Source organism: Argentina silus, assembly GCF_951799395.1.
Source record: "Argentina silus genome assembly, chromosome: 3".
Classification (NCBI taxonomy): Eukaryota; Metazoa; Chordata; class Actinopteri; order Argentiniformes; family Argentinidae; genus Argentina; species Argentina silus.
The window spans coordinates 15763499-15783498 of NC_139657.1; the positions used below are offsets into that span (position 1 = coordinate 15763499).

Sequence of the window (20000 nt, forward strand, 5' to 3'; positions counted from 1 at the left end):
TTGATGAGTGGTGATGCCAGTACATTTCCTGGAAGGTGGCTGTCGGTGGAGGGGACAGAGGGATGGAGGGAGGAAATGGAATGGAGGGAGAGAGTGGAGAGGGAGGGAAGTGAAGGCTGGAGACAGCACCACACAGATAGGAAATTAAATGACTAAATGAAGGATGTGTCAAGGACAAGTGTGTCCAGTTGTGTGTGTTTTTTTGTTGGTGGTCACTGGCTGCTTCAAGGGGAACGGGAATCAGTGCTTTGAAGGATGACACACACACACACACACACACACTATCATACACACACACACACACACACACACACTCACTTACCCTCTCCTCCTCATTTATGTAATTGTGGATGCTATGTGTCTTTGCATCGCCAGCTTGCAAGTCAGCAACCATACTTAATCAATGTCAAAGGAGAGAGGGGAATAGAGTGATCGGTTAATTGATTGATTATGAAATTAATGCATTCGAAGGAGCATGAAGGACACTTGGTGGAGAGTTGGTGGGAGAGTGTGTGAGTGTGCAAGCATGTGCGGTGTGTTTAAGTCTTTGAGTGCACACATGTACATCACACACATACAGTATGTAATGTGTGTGAGTGGGTGTGTACATGCATGTGGGTGTTAATGTGTGTATACAGGACTGTATGTGTCTCTGTGTATGTATGTGTTTGTGCTGGGTGAGTGTGTGGTCCATCATGCTGGACATTTGCCACCAGAGTCGATCTGCTAATGGGTGAGCAGCTGCATTCTTGCTGAAATCATCAGGGGATTGTCCGCTGAGTTGTCCTCTGCTCTGTCACACACACACACGCACACGCACACGCACACGCACACACACACACACACACACACACAAATGGCACACCACACACACACACACACACACGGCACCACACACACAGACACACACACACACACACACACACACACACACAGACACACACAACAAAACAGCAATGTCCTTCATATCAAGAGGACTCCTGACATACAGTACAGTGCTTATTAAGTGTGAGACGAGTGCTGAGGGACGCCCATCAGAGAGAATCCATCTCAGCCAGTCCTTCAGGGACCTTGGCATTTCACAGTCACTGTGACAGCAGTCCAATATGACAAGGACATGTCACCCTGATGGCCCTATATTACTTTTATTATGTATCTTTCTCAGATATAGACATACATTACATGATGGATATAAAGTCATGCATTAGGGATGCCCTCACGGCGCAGCAGAGGGCTACTGGCAAGGTTATACAGTATCAACATCAAAGAATCCCTTATGGCCCTCGCTGTTGCTATTCTCTCTCCTCTCTCCCCGCTTTTTCTCTACTACACTCTCTCCCTCTTTTTCACACCATTATTTTCCTCACTCTTCCTCTATCTCTCTTTCTCTCTCTAACACACTCTCACTCATCCCCCCCTGCGGCTGTGCCTCTCTTGCTCTCTCCCTCTACCCACCCTATTTCAATTTACCCCTCTACCCAGTGTCTCTCCTTCCCTCTCTCTATCAACACCACCTCAGGCCCGCAGGCAAAGCCTTCCCAGGTTGCTCTGCACCCTCCCTTCATCAGATGGTCTTGGCCTCTAATTGGGTTTTTTTGCCGATTAAGTCAATAACAACCTTCATATTAGAGTTTAATGTTCCCTAATGAGGCCATTTGTTGGCCGGCGGTTACATTCAAGGCATTTGTCAGTCACAAAAAGGCTAATTAGGTCCTACAGGCCTGCTGTTTATAGATAGTCTAAACTAATTGATGGGCATTACTAAAGCTGTGTGTCAATCAATGGTGCTGGGCCCATTTCGTCTCCCACTGTTCATTGTGGTGGGACCAGACCAGCCACAAAACTGTTTACACTTTGTTCTCGCATTATCTAGCTCTTTTTTCTTTGTTTGTTTTTTGTAAAATGATTATCTACAACTCAAGGGCTGCTGCTTATGAATCCATATAATATTGACTGAATGAGATATGTGCATTATGCTACCCCTCTGCTTCTGAAATGCACAGTAACAGCAGGTTTCCATGATGTGAATGGTTCTCTGTGACACATGTTTTATTACTTATTACCAATCATGAAGTATGCATATACTTTAATATGTTTAAGTACAACTGTAGTGGTTGTACACGCTTAAGTACTCATAGAATACATGTATAATGAAGTGTATTTAAAATACAACAAATGAGTATACTAAGCATACTTTTTTCGCTTAGGAGAGTTTGAATGCAATGGTTTATCCAATACTGCTGCAGTAGTTGTACTATGCTTTGTCAAATTGTCAAATAAACTCAATAAATCAACTATAACAGCCCATATGGAAAAAAAAGGAAAATAGAATTTAAAAAAAATAGAATGTTATATATTCATGTTTTTCTATGCTTACTTCAAGTACACTAAAGTTGTTCTGACTTTGTATTTCTGTGTACTTACTCAGAAGTACACTTTAATTCCATGCCTTTAAATTTGTGCTTTAATATACTTACAAAAAGTATACTAGAATTGAATGTACTATAAATTGTACTTTAGTAGACTTACAAAAAGTATACATTATTGTCATGTCATTAAATATTTATTTCAATATACTTACAAAAAGTTGCTTATCATAACTTCAAATAATGTATACCATTCAGTCCCATGTAAAAATCTGAAGCTCAAGTTGGTGGTTGACCTGCTGGAAGGGTTACTGACTGAGTTGCATGGCAACATACCATGTCCCCCTCAACCTCAATGGGACTACATGGACAAATAAAGGTTGAATATTGAATATTTTAAAAAGCATAAAGAACTACCCAAACATTTCTAATCTAATTTAAGTGTACTTTTAGTATTCATAACATATGCCAATTCTATTATACTTAATACTAGTTCAAGTGTGTTGAAAGTACATCTCAAATAATGTATTATGAAATAAATTGGGTAATTTGAACACTCTTCACCTCAAAATCGTTGACCAGATCACCTTACGAACATGTGGGCATGTGAAAATGGCTTCTAAATGCATTCTGTAGATCAAAAGCTAGCTATCGCTTGTTTGAGGACTTTACCCTGAGTGACGTATTTGAGGGTAATCACAGGGTTTTGAAAACTATAAGGACCTTTAGGGAGGAGTGAGTTTATTAGTTACTGCCTGGTTTGTTTACATCCATAAGCACCGTGCTAGCGCATCCATCTATCACTTGTGTTTACTACTGGCATCGCTTAGACGCGCCACCATGGCTGGCTGGGAGCTACAAAGCACTATGGTAGTTGTAGGATTTTATCATTAGAACATATTCCTGGTCCGATAAAATGATATTTTCTAGCTTATTTGCACACATTTTTTTATATTCCTCACTATTCAGACAACAAAGACCACGTAAAACTTGTTGTCTTGTTGCCGTTGAGTCATGATGACCATCTGTGAAATGTTCCTTTAAATATACTATTGTATTACTCTTTAAATAGCACTTAGACACTACCTTAACATATTTAAGTACGACTTTACTGGTTCCAAAATAACCCAATATACAGTAAAATGTTTATACTTTTTCTTTTGCTTCAGAGAGTTTGAATGCAATGGTTTATCCAAAAGAGATTTATGACAATGTTCTCATAGAAATAGATCCCACTGACATGTTAGGGCCTAGCCCAGCAGTACAGCCTGCATCAGGCCTTGGTTTGATAAGCCATGCTGATGAATTTGTCTTAGAGCTGGAAAGGTTCGATAGTGGGGCTCGTCCAGATCATATGCCTGCAGGTTAGGGTGTTATCAAAAGGATGCTTTTGTTTGAACTGCAGCTGTCTGACTGCACACAGCTGCGTTTTGCGATAAAGAGGAAAGTTCTGATCAGGTGAAAGAAGCATTCTATTCTGTCTGGTGCTCCCTTCTCAGTGTTTACTCTCACAAATCATAATGCTGACACTGTGACAGCCAGGCTGATAGCTGTGCTGTCAATATGTGTGAATGTCTCTTTGAGCTGACACATATGAACATGCTTGCAGTGTGTGTGCGTGTGCGTGTGTGAAAGAGAGAGAGAGAGAGAGAGAGAGAGAGAGAGAGAGAGATGCTGCTTATACTGCATTGATACTTTAGTTAAAATGTCCTGACTTTAAGTGACACTATTTATTAGATTCCTTGGCAGAAATATTACAGGGTAGGCCAACTCTTCTCAAAAAGTTAGGTTGATATTACACTGTAACAACTTTTCAAAGTTCAACAAAATATGATGTGTCATCATTTTCAATCTTTCAGGTTGCATAGACATTGCTACATCACCAATTATGTGATAAGAGAGCTTATGTGGTTGTCTATGGTACTCTTAGCCGACCTCTAGTCAGCAAGAGCAGTCTCCGCCTCTCACAGCGCTAACCCGATCCCTACTCCAACTCCCCTGCCACCACCCCTCAAGCCCCTACCATCGCCAGCCTCCTCCTCCCCCTCCCCAGACCTGATTCCGGACCGCTGTCCCAACGAGAATCCACCTCTTCACGCTAAGTGACTTCCTAACTTTGCCCGGAGGAAAAAACATATAGAAAACAACGTGAAAAGTGGGGATAGGAGCAAACCGAAGAAGTTTTATATTGCCCCGATTGTTGGCCCGCGGCGGGGCGGATTAAGGGGCAGGCCGAAAAAAGACTGTATGATGTGGATCTGGTACCTCTTGCTTGGTTCGGGGTCGGGCTCAAGCTCGGTTGGTAAGTTCTAAAGCTACGTCAACGAAAATGATGTTCTTATGTGCGGTGCTTCAAACGGTACCGCAGCGTCGCTACTCTGGAAGAAAAAAAAAGAGCGAGCGTGCTTCCAAAACAAATGTTCCAATGTGTTCGCTACTTTTGTATCAATGATACTGTTATTGTCGCAAAATGTAACCACCGTTTACGTCATTCGCGAGTTGGGGGAAATGCGACCTCGATTTTTAGCTACAATACGTGCCGTTGTTTTGCTTTTTGCAATAATTGGCAGGCTTTTCATAAGTTCCCGTTCTTTTCTCTTTTTCTCTCTCTCTCTCTCTCTCTCTCTCTCTCGTGTGTGTGTGTGTGTGTGTGTGTGTGTGTATGTATGTATGTATGTATGTATGTATGTATGTGTCCCACATTGCAGTCCCACATTGTGTCTGTGTATTTCGTGGAAAGTAGTTTGGCAGACAGTCTGACAAAGTATGGTAGGCTGGAGTGAAATTAGAAGTGTAGCAGAGAGAGAATTGGTCGCCTTTCCTGGACTATTATGACCGGGGGTTGTTGACAGGACAGCGTTGACAAGTCAATCTGTCCCCCCTGCCCTGCCACGCCATAGCAGCTGAGGCCCAGTGGAGGGGCATGGAAGGAACTGTGCCTCAATTTACACTAATATCAGCCTGGCCAGCAGAGTATGTTGTCCATTACACAGTCAGGTCAGGATTTGAACTGATTTGAAAAGGCAACATGCACACAGGCTTGATTGTTTGAATAATGCAACCTACACATTTACTTGTAACAACAGCATTCAGTAATACATGTGAAATATAATCTGGCGAGTTTCCTTTCACTGCAATTCAATCATTGTTGTAGGCTGCTGTTACCTTACGTTGGGAAGGAGATCTAATATGTGTTACTCATAGTTCAAAGTTCATATTCTAAGAGTATTATAGTGTTGAATTTGCCAAGAGTTTTCAATGAAGCCCAGTTTACCTCCAAATGCTAGAGATATCAGCTACATATCAACCAACTCCACTTGAATGAAAACATTGGCTTATGCCTTCCACAGGTGTTGGGTTGTCAACACCACTGTAGTAAACAATAGAGTTGTGCATTATGTTCCCGCTGTAAGTTGCTGTAGGCTCATGCACTGCTTAGCAGGGATGAGTGTACTTTTTGCTGAGGTTGTGAGATTGGCTGTGGCCTAAAATGCATAGCTGTTTATTGTGATAGCCCTATGGAAGCCATCTGCTATGTATCATAGCCTATATTTTGGATTAAATGATGGGATATTAGTTGACAGGTGTTGTCATTTCACATTGGTTTGGCACTATGAGACCTTGGTCAAGACATTGCCTCCTTGTATAATTTTTTTTTTTTACAAAATAAAGGCTTTTTAATCTAAATCGCTTCTTGTGCTCCAATTTCCAAGTAAGCCCTTTATATATTTCCAAATACTTTGCTCACCAGTGTCTTTAGTTTTTTCCCTATTTTCTCCATTAAGATACAGTATTATTGTAGTTTGTAATATCTTGAACAGAATGGCTAGAGTGAAAGTAACGAAAGTAAGTATTTTAGTTTTTTCCCCCCCCTAATTAATCAAAGATCGATAGAGCTAGCGCCACCATATTTTATGACAAACAACTTATATATGTCCTCTACTATTATCAACTGCCATTTCGTTCCTAGGTTAAGTGAGTGAAATTAAATAGGCCAAGAACAAAACCACCACAACGTTACTTTTGCCAGCGGGGCGGGAGTAACACAGCCTTGGAAAGGAAGTAACGGCTGGCGAGAAGTGCTCAATATCTGTCTTATTGTAATGCTCATTATTTTTCAACAAATGTACTATTTGCCATAATTCCATGAATATATTTGAATAATCAATGCTACTGGTTTGAAATTCATGAAAATGAACCATCAAAATGAACATTGAAGTGTTGCATAGCCACCATATTTTGCCACAATATTAATCAGATACTAATACTGCCTAATTGTAACAACTTGTCTTGCAACCCGCAGATCGCTTGTTCAAATAGCACTATGGACAACAATATTTGCTAATTATTGTTGCTAATGCTAATGTTTGCTAATGCCTCCCCCTGACAACTTACCCCAACCTTACCCATTCAAAGTTAATGACCATGTTTGAGAGGATCAAACACATTTTGAGCAGTTACCGACCTGCGCCGATCAGCGCCTTTCAATACCTGTTGCATGATGGGGATAAAATCTGTCTGATTTAGTAGCAAGATGAGGGCACAGTGGCGCCCGCAGCACTTCTTGCAGGCTACAAAAAACACCAACCACCTTCATTGTGGGAGGCACTGTAATGAACAATTATGAATACTTTCTTGACATGTTTACCTGAATCAGAAAAGCCCTATATGCAGCGATGTGTAGACAACAACAAAAGAAAATGGATTAAATAAAACATTTTGCCACCAATCCACACACAATACCCCAGAATGACAAAGCAAAAAACACGTTTTTAGAAATGCTAGCACATTTATTAAAATTTAAATACAGAAATATCTCATTTACATAAGTATTCAGACCCTTTGCTATGACACTCTTAAAATTAGCTCAAATGCGAAAATGTCTTCAACAAGTCGCTCAACAAGTTGAATTGAGTTCATCTGAGTGCAAGGATAATAGTTCATGGGATTTTCAGAATGAATATCTTTTGTTTTTATAGTCTCTGCTTAGCCTAGGAATCAATTACAAACTGTTGATTAGGCTGTCACTACCAACTCAGCAAATTTCATAATTTCTCTTGATCCTGACAAACTCCCCAGTCCCTGCCGGTGACAAACATACCCATAACTTGATGCAGCTACCACTATTCTTCCATGAGAGATGGTGCAGAAACTGCATTGCATGTGTCGGATTTGCACTAAACTTAATTCTTTGTAGTAAAACCAAATAAACACATTTCCAGCCACATTCTTTGCTGTATCACTTGAATTCATTGTTGCAAACACAATTATGGATATGAGATTATTTTCCATTAAGGGATTATTTTTGGCCACTTGGTTATAGACCAATTTTGTAGAGTGACTGAAATTATGTTGTCCCATCGACTGTGCTTTTTCCCCTCCGCCATTCAATTTTGTAGATTTTTGTAAGTCTCCCCAGGCCTCAGGGTAGCATTCCAGAGCAGTTTTGTTCCTCTCCATTTGCTCAGTTTGCAATGTCAACCTGATCCACACAGTGTGTAATTGATTCCTATGCAAATCAGAGACCCTATAAAAGCAAACATATTAATTCCAAAATTACATGAACTATTATCCTTGCATTAAGATTGTCTCAGTTCAACTTATTGAGTGATTTGTTGATGACATTGCATTTTAGCTAATTTTGAGTGTCATAGCAAAGGGTCTGAATACTTATGTATGTACTATTGTATATAGGCACACTAGTGGTAGTGGGTTAGGGTAAGTTGTCAGGGGAGGGTATTAGCAAACATTAGCTTTAGTAACAATAATTAACCATTGGGAATGCATACTATCGTGTATATGGTGCATATGTACATGATTTAAGTAGGAGACAATATTCTGTGGCTGACTTCTTGACCGATCAAGGTCAACTAGCCCAGCTCTACACACACTCTCACACACACACACACACACACACACACACACACACACACACACACACACACTCTATTCCCTACTCCCGCCAGCTCACCTACGCAGATAGCTATATTTAGAACAAAGTGAGAGTGAAAAGAAATTAAACCTGCATACACAGTAAATCTGACACATCAAAATGATCTCTTGCCATTTTATCTAAGGCTGTCTGTCTGCAGAGGCCATTGAACATGTCTCACTCATTCTCTGTCTCTGGCACCCCTGTGTTGTCTTCTGTTGGGTTGGGTAGTGAAGTAGTCCTGTTCTAATGAACTCTATCAATCACTGCAGATCTGGCTGGAATATAGTTGGTATAGGGGAGGGAGGGGGGGGCGGTGGCTGTGTGTGTGGGTGTGTGTGTGTGTGTGTGTGGGTGTGGGTGTGGGTGTGTGGTTGTGTGCTGTGTTTGATTATCAGAGGTGAATGAGCTAAGTACTTTCTTAATACTCATGTTTACGCCAAATGTGATATGAAATGCTGCCACTGACCTTGCTTCCTTGTTGTTGAATGCGTGACGAAAGAAACTTTACACTGACCCCATGTGCCCTCTCAACCTAAGTTGCTTCGCACTTAAGCGATACCATCTATCTACTATCTACTATATCTGACTATAAATACTACTGTATTTAACATCCTCACTCAACCTTACTGCTTTATTTTAAGCAGCCAAGTGAGAAAACAGACAGAGCTCCACGCTCCAGTATCTCCTCAATCAGGATGAATGTGGTCCATTACCCTCCCTGTGCCTCCTCACCACAGAGGGGACAGGTGATCGGATATTTTCATTCATAACCATAGTCAGATTCCCTGGTAATTTATCACCTGGTGACACACTGAGACGAAGAGTGGTGTGTGCGTGTGTGCTTATGTGTCTTGTCATCTATAGACTGAACACAATATTGACCGCAGTTGCATCTCCCACACTGTCATGACTGATTGTAGACAGAGAGACCTTTGGTGAATGGTTCAATAAGCTACTCAGAGTGTGTGTGTGTGTGTGTGTGTGTGTGTGTGTGTGTGTGTGTGTGTGTGTGTGTGTGTGTGTGTGTGTGTGTGTGTGTGTGTGTGTGTGTGTGTGTGTGTGTGTGTGTGTGTGTGTGTGTGTGTGTGTGTACGCACATGTGTGTGTGCATGTGTATGTGTGTGTTTATGTTAGCTGATATACTTCTAATCGTACTCACATTGTGTCAGTAGGATTAGGACGGCCTTGTGTTTGAGAGAGGCAGCTCGAGTTCCCAAAGTTGTTAAACAAAGCCACATGACTCGAGTCATGTTTCAGCCTTCTGAAGCACCCCAGCTTTAACTCAATACATGCCATGTGGTTTAAAGTTTGAATCTCGTACTCCAGACTCACGCTAGCAATATTCACATGTATGTATTATTTTTGTTACATCCTTGGATTGGATAAATTGTTGATGCGATTATTTTTCTACCTGAGGCTCGAGACGCCTCCACCTTCCCATCAAACCTGACTCCTGAGCCTCTCTGATGTATTACTCATGCTGCTTAATGTTTCATGGACCACCACTGTGGATGTATATATTTGAGAAAAAATATACGAGGAGAGGAATGTGAAGGGATTTCACAAACGTTGCTGTTGGAGAACTCTTTAGAAATTGATTCTGGATTGATCCAAACAGCTTCTTCTATGCTGTGAAAGGTGTAGCTCTCTGACCATTTTCTCATATCGATCCTATCTGTTTCCCTGATGCCAAGGTCCTTGAACTCCAAAGGCTGTTGTATGCTCTTCCCAATGGAGTTCATGATAACAATGCAGTCTTTATCTACTCTGTCTCTTACACCTTCAAAGTTCAAAACTGTAATATGAGATGTGGGTCTATCTGCAAGTTAGGGCCTTGGAATAAATCTTTTTTGTTGTTGATATTTTTGACAATTTACTTCCGCTAAAGAGCACTGTGCACTACTAAAGACCGGTTTGGCAATTTGGTGTCACTGCAAAGTGCGACTGCTCTGACCAACACAAACTTAGCACCAATATAGGCGGGGCAGTCAATGGGAGAGATCGTGGGCTTGTCAAGGGGAGTTGGCAAATTCAAACCCCTACAGTATGACATTCCACGTTCAATAATTACCAATAGGCGAAAATAATGGGTAATCCCTCATACCACCAGTACATGCTTTATAAATATGTTTATATATTCTCACATTACTAAATGATGTAAGCCTAAAACATGAAATATTGCATGCATCGATAGCCTCCACTCTCTGTTCCAGTAGCTCATTAAATCATGCAACCATGCATGTCTTTGATATAAAAGAGGGTATAAAATCGAATAGGGGAATATCTTAAACATTGTATACTGTACAGATTACAGGAAAATATGCATACCTACTTGGTACAAAATAAGTTCGCAGAGCCTTTACACATGAACTAAAAAGATGGTTGTTACAATCGTCCTAAAAGTTGTCCAATTCCACTTATTCAGTCCATAGTAATATTGGGAGGGGATATAATATAAACTAGCATACAGTAGGCCTTTGGAAGTCCACCCCCACACTGCACTGATCGTCCACACTTATCATTAGAACTGTGCATCGCTGTCTTAACAGGTTCAAACAATGTGCTACACAGCGATCCCTTGATGTATTTCTTTTTATGTTGAATATTATCTACAGTACTATTGCCAGTGACCCTAAGTAGGCCTACAATTGGCTACTGTAATAATAACCGTACAATCCTGACTGCATGCACACTCACACACACACACACACACACACACACACACACATACACACACTCTCTCGTTCTGCTGAGGCCTCACTGTTAGCTTAAGCCATGGAGCAGAGCATGAGCTGGGGCCTTTTACCTATTTATCCGAATGTTGTCTTAAAAAATGAAATTATAACACTGGCCACGTGGATGCCGGCTTTCATGTAATCCACCATCACCGTGGTAACAAGGAAGCCTGGAAGGGTGAAAATTCCATTCCCCTCAGCTTGGCCAGGGGGGTGGAAATGAGTTGGTATCAACCATGGAGAACCAAATCAACTTTCAGATAATGTTTGTGTTTGAAGCCTACACAGTCCATTACTTCCACTTTCCCCCTCCTTTCTCTCTCTCTCTGTCTCTTTTATTTCATTCCCTCTCTTCTTGTTAATTTTTTCTGTGAGGGAAAGTATTGTTTGCCCTCTGCCTGAGGTGGCTGCTTCCAAACATCTGGCTCCCCTGCTCTCCCTGTGATCAGGACTCATTTTCTATGTTGTGTCACACAGCGAGGCACAGCCAGGCACCGTGGACATAGAGAGGCTATTTTAGACCGCAATCTCAGCATCCCTCTGTCAATCCAACAAACATAGAACCTAAAAGGTCAACAGAGAGAGAGAGAGAGAGAGAGAGAGAGAGAGAGAGAGAGAGAGAGAGAGAGAGAGAGAGAGAGAGAGAGAGAGAGAGAGAGAGAGAGAGAGAGAGAGAGAGAGAGAGAGAGGTCTAAGGGATATATCCCTGCCTCTCTCTCTGTAAGGATATATTCTGTTTACCTGAAGTAATACTGCTATGTGATATCGATTATGTAGTAATGTGTTGAATGTATTTGCTCTGCCTATGACCAGCTGCTAAAAGACTAATAGTGAATCGTGGAATAGTTTGTGCTATATGAATGTAAACTTAAATATGTGGCAAATGGCAATAATTTTATAAACTACAGTGGTTGTTTATTCATGAAGTTCCAACTCCAAGCAATGGCTTTAGACAATTTCATTACATTCTTCTGGCTATGCAATCACCGTGAAAGGTAGTAATATAGGCGAGATACAGTCTCTAGATTGCAATCACACAAACCTCATTTCTTCCGTTGGAGAGTTTGCTTACTTGCATGTTTCATGTAATTCCTCATGAATATGTAGATTGTCTGATTCAAATTGTTCATGAATCCATTATAGGAACTGGGCCAGGAGGATTGGTGTTGCCGTTACCACTTCCTTGTGGAAGTAAATGAAAAGGTATGACACATCGGGTCTGAGAATGCTGGAGCAGAACCTGGTCCATCTGTTCCTGTTCGATTTACCCAGGGATGAACTCACTCACTGTTTGCATAGGAACCAAAGACAGGTTCTACCCACCATCTCTGTGAAATGTTTGCTCAGAATGACAAAAACCCTCTGAGGTGTCTAGAGTGTGAAATTGTGAATGTTTGCAGTCTTACAGTACTGTAGCTGTTCTCCTTGCTTCAGTTCACCGTGCATGGCTGAGTTTCGGTTTTAGTTTGAGTCTCTTGCTCAGAGGTGATAAAATGACACTCCAGCCATCTGCCTTCCCAGTCACCCATCTCTATGTAATGTATTCCGTTCTTCAATGTAAACATATCAAATTGAAGTATAACAACTTCATATGGTAGAGGTGAAAATGTATACTCCTTGTGTGTGTGTGTGTGTGTGTGTGTGTGTGTGTGTCTGTGTCTGTCTGTGTCTGTCTGTGTGTCTGTCTGTCTGTCTGTGTGTGTGTGCAAGCATGCGTACATGTGTGTGTGACTGGCCAAGCATAGCCGTGAGAGTGAAGACTCCAGCTGAAGCATCCAGACCTCTAATACCTCCCACTCCTCCTGTGGGAAGGTGAGAGGTGTGATCTTTCACAACACATTGACATTCAGCCTGTGGTGTCAGTGGAATTCTCTCCACCTTTTATTACGTGCTCACTCACATGGACACACGTTTGATTTAGCAACCTCTTGTGTTAAATTCCAATCACAGGCAAATCTCAAAACGCAAAAGCCATTACGCACTTGATGTTGCTCTCTTAGGCAAGTGCATACATGAACAAATAAGATCAATCTCAATTTGGCAGACAAGAAATAATTGCCTCTTTGTCACAAGTAATTTCGAAGCTTTGACTTAAGACCCCATGATATTGATATTGAATTTCCAATTATTGCACACCTGAAAATCCTTCTCATTAAATACAGCTCAGCTCAGGGCATTGCACCACAGCGTTGGTATTCTCCCTTGTGTGTAATGGATGAGGGAATGTGTCAAGGAAGGGAGGGAGAACTAATATTTGCGAAATCTGTTAAAGATTTCAGGGAGTAGAGGTGAATGGAGCCAGGGGAGGAGGTGCGTGTTTCCCTCCTGTGGTGTCAGAAATATGGCTTTACCCCCCCAGATCTGTTTCCCTGCCTCACACACACACACACACACACACACACACACACACACACAAACACACACACACACAGACCAAGCCTTCCCCATCACTGGAGTGTGTGTAATGGGTAATTCCTGGAGGGGGACCAGGGGAGGCGCCGCGCTCATCTTCACCAGAACTAATCGCCTGATCCTGCCTGCTGTTTACAGAGGCTGCCTCGCCAGCCCAAATCAAATGCAAAGCCCTTGTTAATTGCTTTAATGCTCGTTTTCTGTCATCCGTGGCTTGGTACAAGGCCTCAACACCAGGCCACATAGGCACTGCTTTTTTGGGGGAATAGTGATTTTTCTAAGGCTTGATGCCCTCCTTCCATCCCTCCCTTTGGCATTTGAATCTTGGGAGAGTGGTGGGTTGGGGTTGGTATGTGGAGGTGGAGGGATGGGGGGGGGGGGGGGGGGGTTTAGTGGAGGCGGAGGTGGAGGTGGAGGGGTCGCCTGTGTAAAGGGCAGACGGTTCAGGTCTGAGTTTGTTAATTACTGAGGCAGTATTAGTCTTGCAGGAGGTGGTGTCAGAGATGGTAATTGAGTTAGTCTCTGTGCAGTGCCGTCTAATGAGAAGCTACTGGCTGAGAGTTCTGACTCATTCCTTATGTGTCAGACCACCCCTCCTCTGCCTAATGACTACAGATACATAATGAAGGATCGGCGGGATTTCTCTGACTCTTACACTGTGAATTTCCGCTCTGCCATCTGGGGGTCCATCTACTGTAGAAGATTGGAGCTGGCTTTTAATGAGTGACCTTCAGTAGAGCGGTTATTCTGTTGAAATTTAGAAATGCATTTTTTATTGCCACTTTTTGTGGTCGATATCAATTTCCTAGTACCGTTTTTTATTATTTGCTTGCTCTGTCTCTTGGTTTTTTATAGCGCAAAGAACGACCTTGAGACCTTTTCGATCAATGTCCAACAGCATAATAAATCCATTGTCACCGCAGAGTGAAATAGGTCTTAAGATGTCCGGAAATATGAACAATAAAACATAGCCAATCCAGTAAACATCATATTTCTAACTCATATTAAGATTAATATTCCCAACCTATCTGATACGGGTCAGAAACTCATCTCACTTCAAGGAGCTGCCGAGGATATGATTATGACGGATTATGATGTAATTCACCTTCAATAACCCTTGTAGCTACACCTCCTTCACTGAGCCATTACAAACACAACGCAATCCAACACTGTCCTCTCTGTGACAGTCACGGGTGACAGACCAGAACAGATCAGAGCCTCAGTACTTCCTGAACCAAACCCAATCGCACATCCAAACTCACACAAACAAACAAACTGAGACAAACCCGGAGACAAATAACGTCCTGAAATGCCCCCCAACACACCCCCACCCCCAATCCCCCCCACCCCCCCAGAAGTGGTTGCTGTTTTGGAGTGGTCCATTTGTTTTCATTTGGGGTGGTGTCATAGCCACTGCTTGCCTGAGTATGGGGAGTCGTGTGTCTCTGTCAGTGGCAGCCTCCCCCGTCCATTATCACAGATGGTGCTGGGCGGTAGTGAAGAGAGATGAGGTGGACTGTGGTGTTTGTTGGCCCGCATGCCGTACGTGCTTTACCCTCCAGCAAACCTCCAAAACGCTTGTCTCTGCAATTGCTTAATACTAATGTGACAGTCAGACTAAACAGAGGGTGAAACGGTCCTGACGGTCGGGGTAGAGGGGATTGGCCGGAGATGCCAAAGGGAAGTGTCAGAAGGTTCTAGAGGTTGTGATGATGGACACATGAGTCATGAGACATGAGTCTAAACCTCAGATATCGCTGTCAAATGATGTTGAGCTTTGACTGACCCCAAGAGCACCATCATCACTTCAGAACCCCTATCCGGAGTGTACCCCAATCCAATGCTTCCTCTCATCTTTGCTCAGATATCATATTGTGTCCAACAGTGTTTGTTGCTCATCAACTTAAGTGAAAAAGCAGAAGCTGTGAGATGTTTTGAATGCAGTACAGTGGAGATAATGAGAACAAGAGATGGGTTACTTCCACTTTCAGAGCTGTTATGCTTGTCAGTTTCCTTCTATTTTCTGCAATGAGACTGATTCCATTTCCACCATTACCATGACAACGTAAGGACCTGTGTGTGTGTGCGTGCGTGCGTGTGTGCGTGCGTGCGTGCGTGCGTGCATGTGTGTCTGCATTGGGTCTGGTTAATGTAGCAGATCTCTTAGTGGGGAGGCAAAACCAAAAAAAGAATGAAGGGAGCCTCCACTGGATTAAGTGACATAGAAGAAACACACATGCACAGGATGTCAGTACAAATCTTTTGTGATTAACAAAAACATCATTGGATTCAGAAAAGAAAGACAGATAGGGAGAGAGAAAAATCCCCCTCTTCCCTTAAAGCCTATTACTACTGTCTGTCAGTATTGTTGAGAAGATAATATTAGCTTTTTTTATTCTGTATGTACCCGTCCTTCAATGCCTCAGTTAGTCTTGTCAAAAACGATTGTGTTGTGTCGTGGTGTGTCGTGGTGTTTAGTGTTGTGTCGTGGTGTGTCGTGGTGTTTAGTGTTGTGGTGTGGTGTAGTGTGTTGTGTTGTGTAGTGGTGTGTTGTGTTGTGTAGTGGGGTGTTGTGTAGTGGTGTGTAGTGGGGTGTTGTATAGTGGGGTGTTGTGGTGTATAGTGGGGTGTTGTGGTGTGTAGTGGGGTGTTGTGGTGTATAGTGGGGTGTTGTGGTGTATTGTGGTGTTCTTTCTTTCTTTCTTTATTTCTCTCTTTCTCTCTCTCTCTCTCTCTCTCTCTCTCCCTCTCTCTCTCTCTCTCTCCATCTATCTGTCTATATACCCCCCCCCCCACCACCACTACCACCACCACCACCACCACCACCTCTGCTTTGGTCTTTTGGAGGACACAGATCATTTGTGCCTGAGCTCGTCCCATTCGATGACACTGAGGCCTGGCGACACAATTAGGAACTCATTACCCAGAGAGACAAAAACAAGACAGAACGAGAAAAAGAGAGAGAGAGCAGATGGCCTGTCCTTTTTGTTCTCTCCTCTCCTCTTCCCTCTCTTCTGTCCTCCCTCCCTTTTTTTTACGTGCAGCTCTTTTCATGCCCACTTCCACTCTTTGCCTATTTTCCCTATCTCCTCTCCCCCCCACCCCCCCACCCCCCCCACCCCACCCCCTGCAGTAGTTTATCTGCCCTAATGTGCATAGTGTAATGAGTATGGAGAGTGTGTGTGTGTGTGTGTGTGTGTGTGTGTGTGTGTGTGTGTGTGTGTGTGTGTGTGTGTGTGTGTGTGTGTGTGTGTGTGTTATGTAAATTAAATATACACAGAGTTGCTCCTCTTTTAAATTAATTATGTTTCAACCCATGTTTCAACCCACTTGCTGTGTACTGTTTGCCTTTCCTATATAAAGTTTGTTTGTATAATGTAGGAACAGTATTTTGTGTACTCAGTATTGATACGTGCTGTTACTGTATGAATCATAATTTATACATAATTTTTATTTTCATATTCAATAGAGAGTTTAATCACACCTTGTAGTATCCCCTACAGTGTATACATTTGTAGGGCCCTAGTACAGGGTAAATAGGGATGTGTTTTTGTGTGTGTTTTCAATATGGGTGTGTCAGGGTGTGTAACACACATATGTGTCTTAGCGCGCGTGTGTGTGTGTGTGTGTGTGTGCGTGCTTGCCTGCCTGCCTGCGTGCGTGCGTGCGTGCGTGCGCGTGCGCGTGCGCGTGCGTGTGTGATATCTCAGTGTCATATCAGGCCACTGCTGGCCTGACAGCCCCTCGCTGTGCCTCTATCTGTCTATCTGCCATCATCCTTCACTGTTTGCCTGCACTTCCGAAATGTCACTGTGCCCAGACATGGGGTGCATTGTCATGGGGACCAGCTGTGATTGGTGGGTGTAGCATCTTGTTTACTGTGTCGTCCTGAGACGACCTACTCTGTGACGGGGGGGGGGGTCGCAGGGGGAGGCATGACATTTCACTAACGGTCAGACCACTGACGGGCCAAGGTGGGGAGTCAGAATTGATGGGACAGTTCTGTTTACAGGAGAGGCTCCCTCCAAAGGACTGATGGAGGGAGACACATAAAGAGGTCATTTGTCAGGGTGAGGAGTGTGTGTGTGTGTTACTTAATGTATGTATTAGAATAGGGAGTCGATAAATCAGTGCTTAGGCCCCAGACAATCATCATCATGGTACTAGACAATAGCCCCCCACCCTCCACCTCCTCCTTCTCATCATCTCAAGGTGATATTAAACATCTCTCAAAGGGTCAGGTAGACTGTGGGTGTACTTAAATCCAAGCCAAATGTGTGAGGGGGGGGGGGGGGTGTGTGTGTGTGTGTGTGTGTGTGTGTGTGTGTGTGTGTGTGTGTGTGTGTGTGTGTGTGTGTAAAACAAACATAATTGTGGATATTAAAAAGTAATTCACTTGATATGTAATTGTTGAAGTAGCAAATGTAAGTCGACAGAAGCCTGGAACCAATTCCACAATAAACATAAAACCTGAAAGATTGAGCTGCGATTGCACATTAGGAAAGCGTCCCAAATCCTACAACCAATCTCTGCTAATGCAATTAGCCCCAGCTAAAGTAGAAATTGGTCCGTACTTTAGGGGCCATAGTAATTGCAGTCATATTAATCATTTGTATGGGAGCATTGCATTATGCAGTAGTGTTTCCTCTTTTTGAAGAAAGTAAACAGCATAATGTCCTAATGCTCCCCTAATTATGAATACGTTATTTCAGAGGAGAGATCAGGAGGATCCAGGGCTATTTACAGAGCTTTATGTAATACTAGATACTGTAGATAGGGAGTGGCTAAAGCCTGACTACAGATAGTGGTTAGCCATTTGAAGGACAGCTTCAGATGGATCATAGTACATGACGTAGGAATGGCAGGTATAGTAAGTGACTATTGAGGAATCGTAAACGCTAACGTGTGCTTTGTATATGTACATGTTCCACTGGCCTTGAAAGTCAATCCTCTGGTCTGTGTGTGTGCCATGACCTTGACTCCAACCTTCAGGGTCAGCCAGATGCTGCTGGAATACAGGAGGCAAGAGAGGAGTGAGATGCTGTATCTCTCGTTATCTATTTTTCTCTCTCTCTCTCTCCCCTTCTCTCTCACTCTCTCTTTTTTATGCTGTGCCCAGGAGCAGATTTATCATCAATAATTCAGCCTCCTAAACAACAGGGTAAAAGCTTTTAAAAGGGTTTTACTGCCCCCCTGTCCTGGCAGTTAGTCTCTGGATGGCCACATTCTTGTGGAAAAGGTTCCATGTATACAGAAACTAGAAATAAACACGCTGTTATTGTGCGCTTTATGCTTTATTTATATCTCGTTCTAGGCCTTTTTTCCTTTGAAACCTCTTGCCACTTCTTGAAAGCACTTAATACAGGCAGATCAACACATCACCGTCTCACCAAGTATGAAGTGGCATTAATCGCGTGACTTTCAGAGAAACAGCCACAGACAGACAATGAAATGGGGGGAAAAACACTATAAGCAATGCAAGCTCTTTCTTTTTGCATTATGCAAATTGTGCTTTTCAAGTGAAGTGAAGTGAAGTGAAATGAGGTGGAGTGTGTGTGTGTGTGTGTGTGTGTGTGTGTGTGTGTGTGTGTGTGTGTGTGTGCACCTGCATACTGTATTTTTAGCTCTATGGACTGAGAGTATTGTTGTTTTTGATAGCCGTTAATGACAAGAAATTCAAGGACAAGGTATGAAAAGCTTAGACAATAGCTGAACAGTTGTGGCCTGGTTTTGCTGTTTTCTAATTGGTGTCAGGACATTTGGGAGCAGAGTTTTTGGGTATTGGTCGATGGTCATGCAAATAATCATTAGAACCAGCATAAAAGAAAGTGCACACATCAAACTATGACATGTGACATGTGAACGTGATAGTGAAAATGAACGTTTTTCATCGTCTCCCACGTATAACCGTGACGTGTAACCGACAGTCACTGTGTAGCCCACACAGCCGGAAGCAGAACTGAAGGGAATTAAAACACCAGGCAATGTTATGCTACTCCTGACATATAAAAATCAACAGAACATTGTGTTGTGTTTGTGAATTGTGTTTTTATGATTATTAGTTTTTTTTTTACCTCTTTACTTGTATGAGAGAAAGATGGAAGGAGGAATCCAAATGGAGATGCAAGGTGGACATTTCCTGTCTCAGCCTGACCGTGTCTTGTTGGGGCATCAAGGTCATGTGATGTCAGGAAGACTGGAATACATTAGCCTCCTTTGGCATCCTTTTTGATCTCCTTAGTCATTCCTTTCTGCTACCTCCTGTCATCCCTCTCTTCTTCCTCCCCTGTCATCATTCTCATCTGTCACACACACACACACACACACACACACACACACACACACACACACACACACACACACACACACTCTCTCACATACAGTACTCAGCTCAGTACAGAGCAGAGGGCATGGAGCAAGGGGCAGTCATAAACAAACAGTGCATTTGAATCCATTGTGGAAACCTGCTTGTACTGTAGCACACAGACCTGCATACAGAGTTCACAGTCAGTGTTCACGCATCAGGAGTCTTTGTACATTTCTCCCCATTCA

At 42.8% G+C, this 20000-nt stretch overlaps 1 protein-coding gene across 1 annotated transcript in view; it reads left to right on the forward strand.

The window, feature by feature from the left end:
* Positions 1-4613: 4613 nt before the first annotated feature.
* ldlrad3 (low density lipoprotein receptor class A domain containing 3) overlaps positions 4614-20000 on the forward strand; it is a gene marked incomplete at both ends in the record, with an annotated part of 56252 nt that continues 40865 nt past the window's right edge. The window contains one exon of the mRNA XM_083666200.1: positions 4614-4668. Within this exon, the coding sequence (XP_083522326.1) occupies positions 4614-4668 (55 nt within the window). The remainder of the gene's footprint in view (positions 4669-20000) is intronic.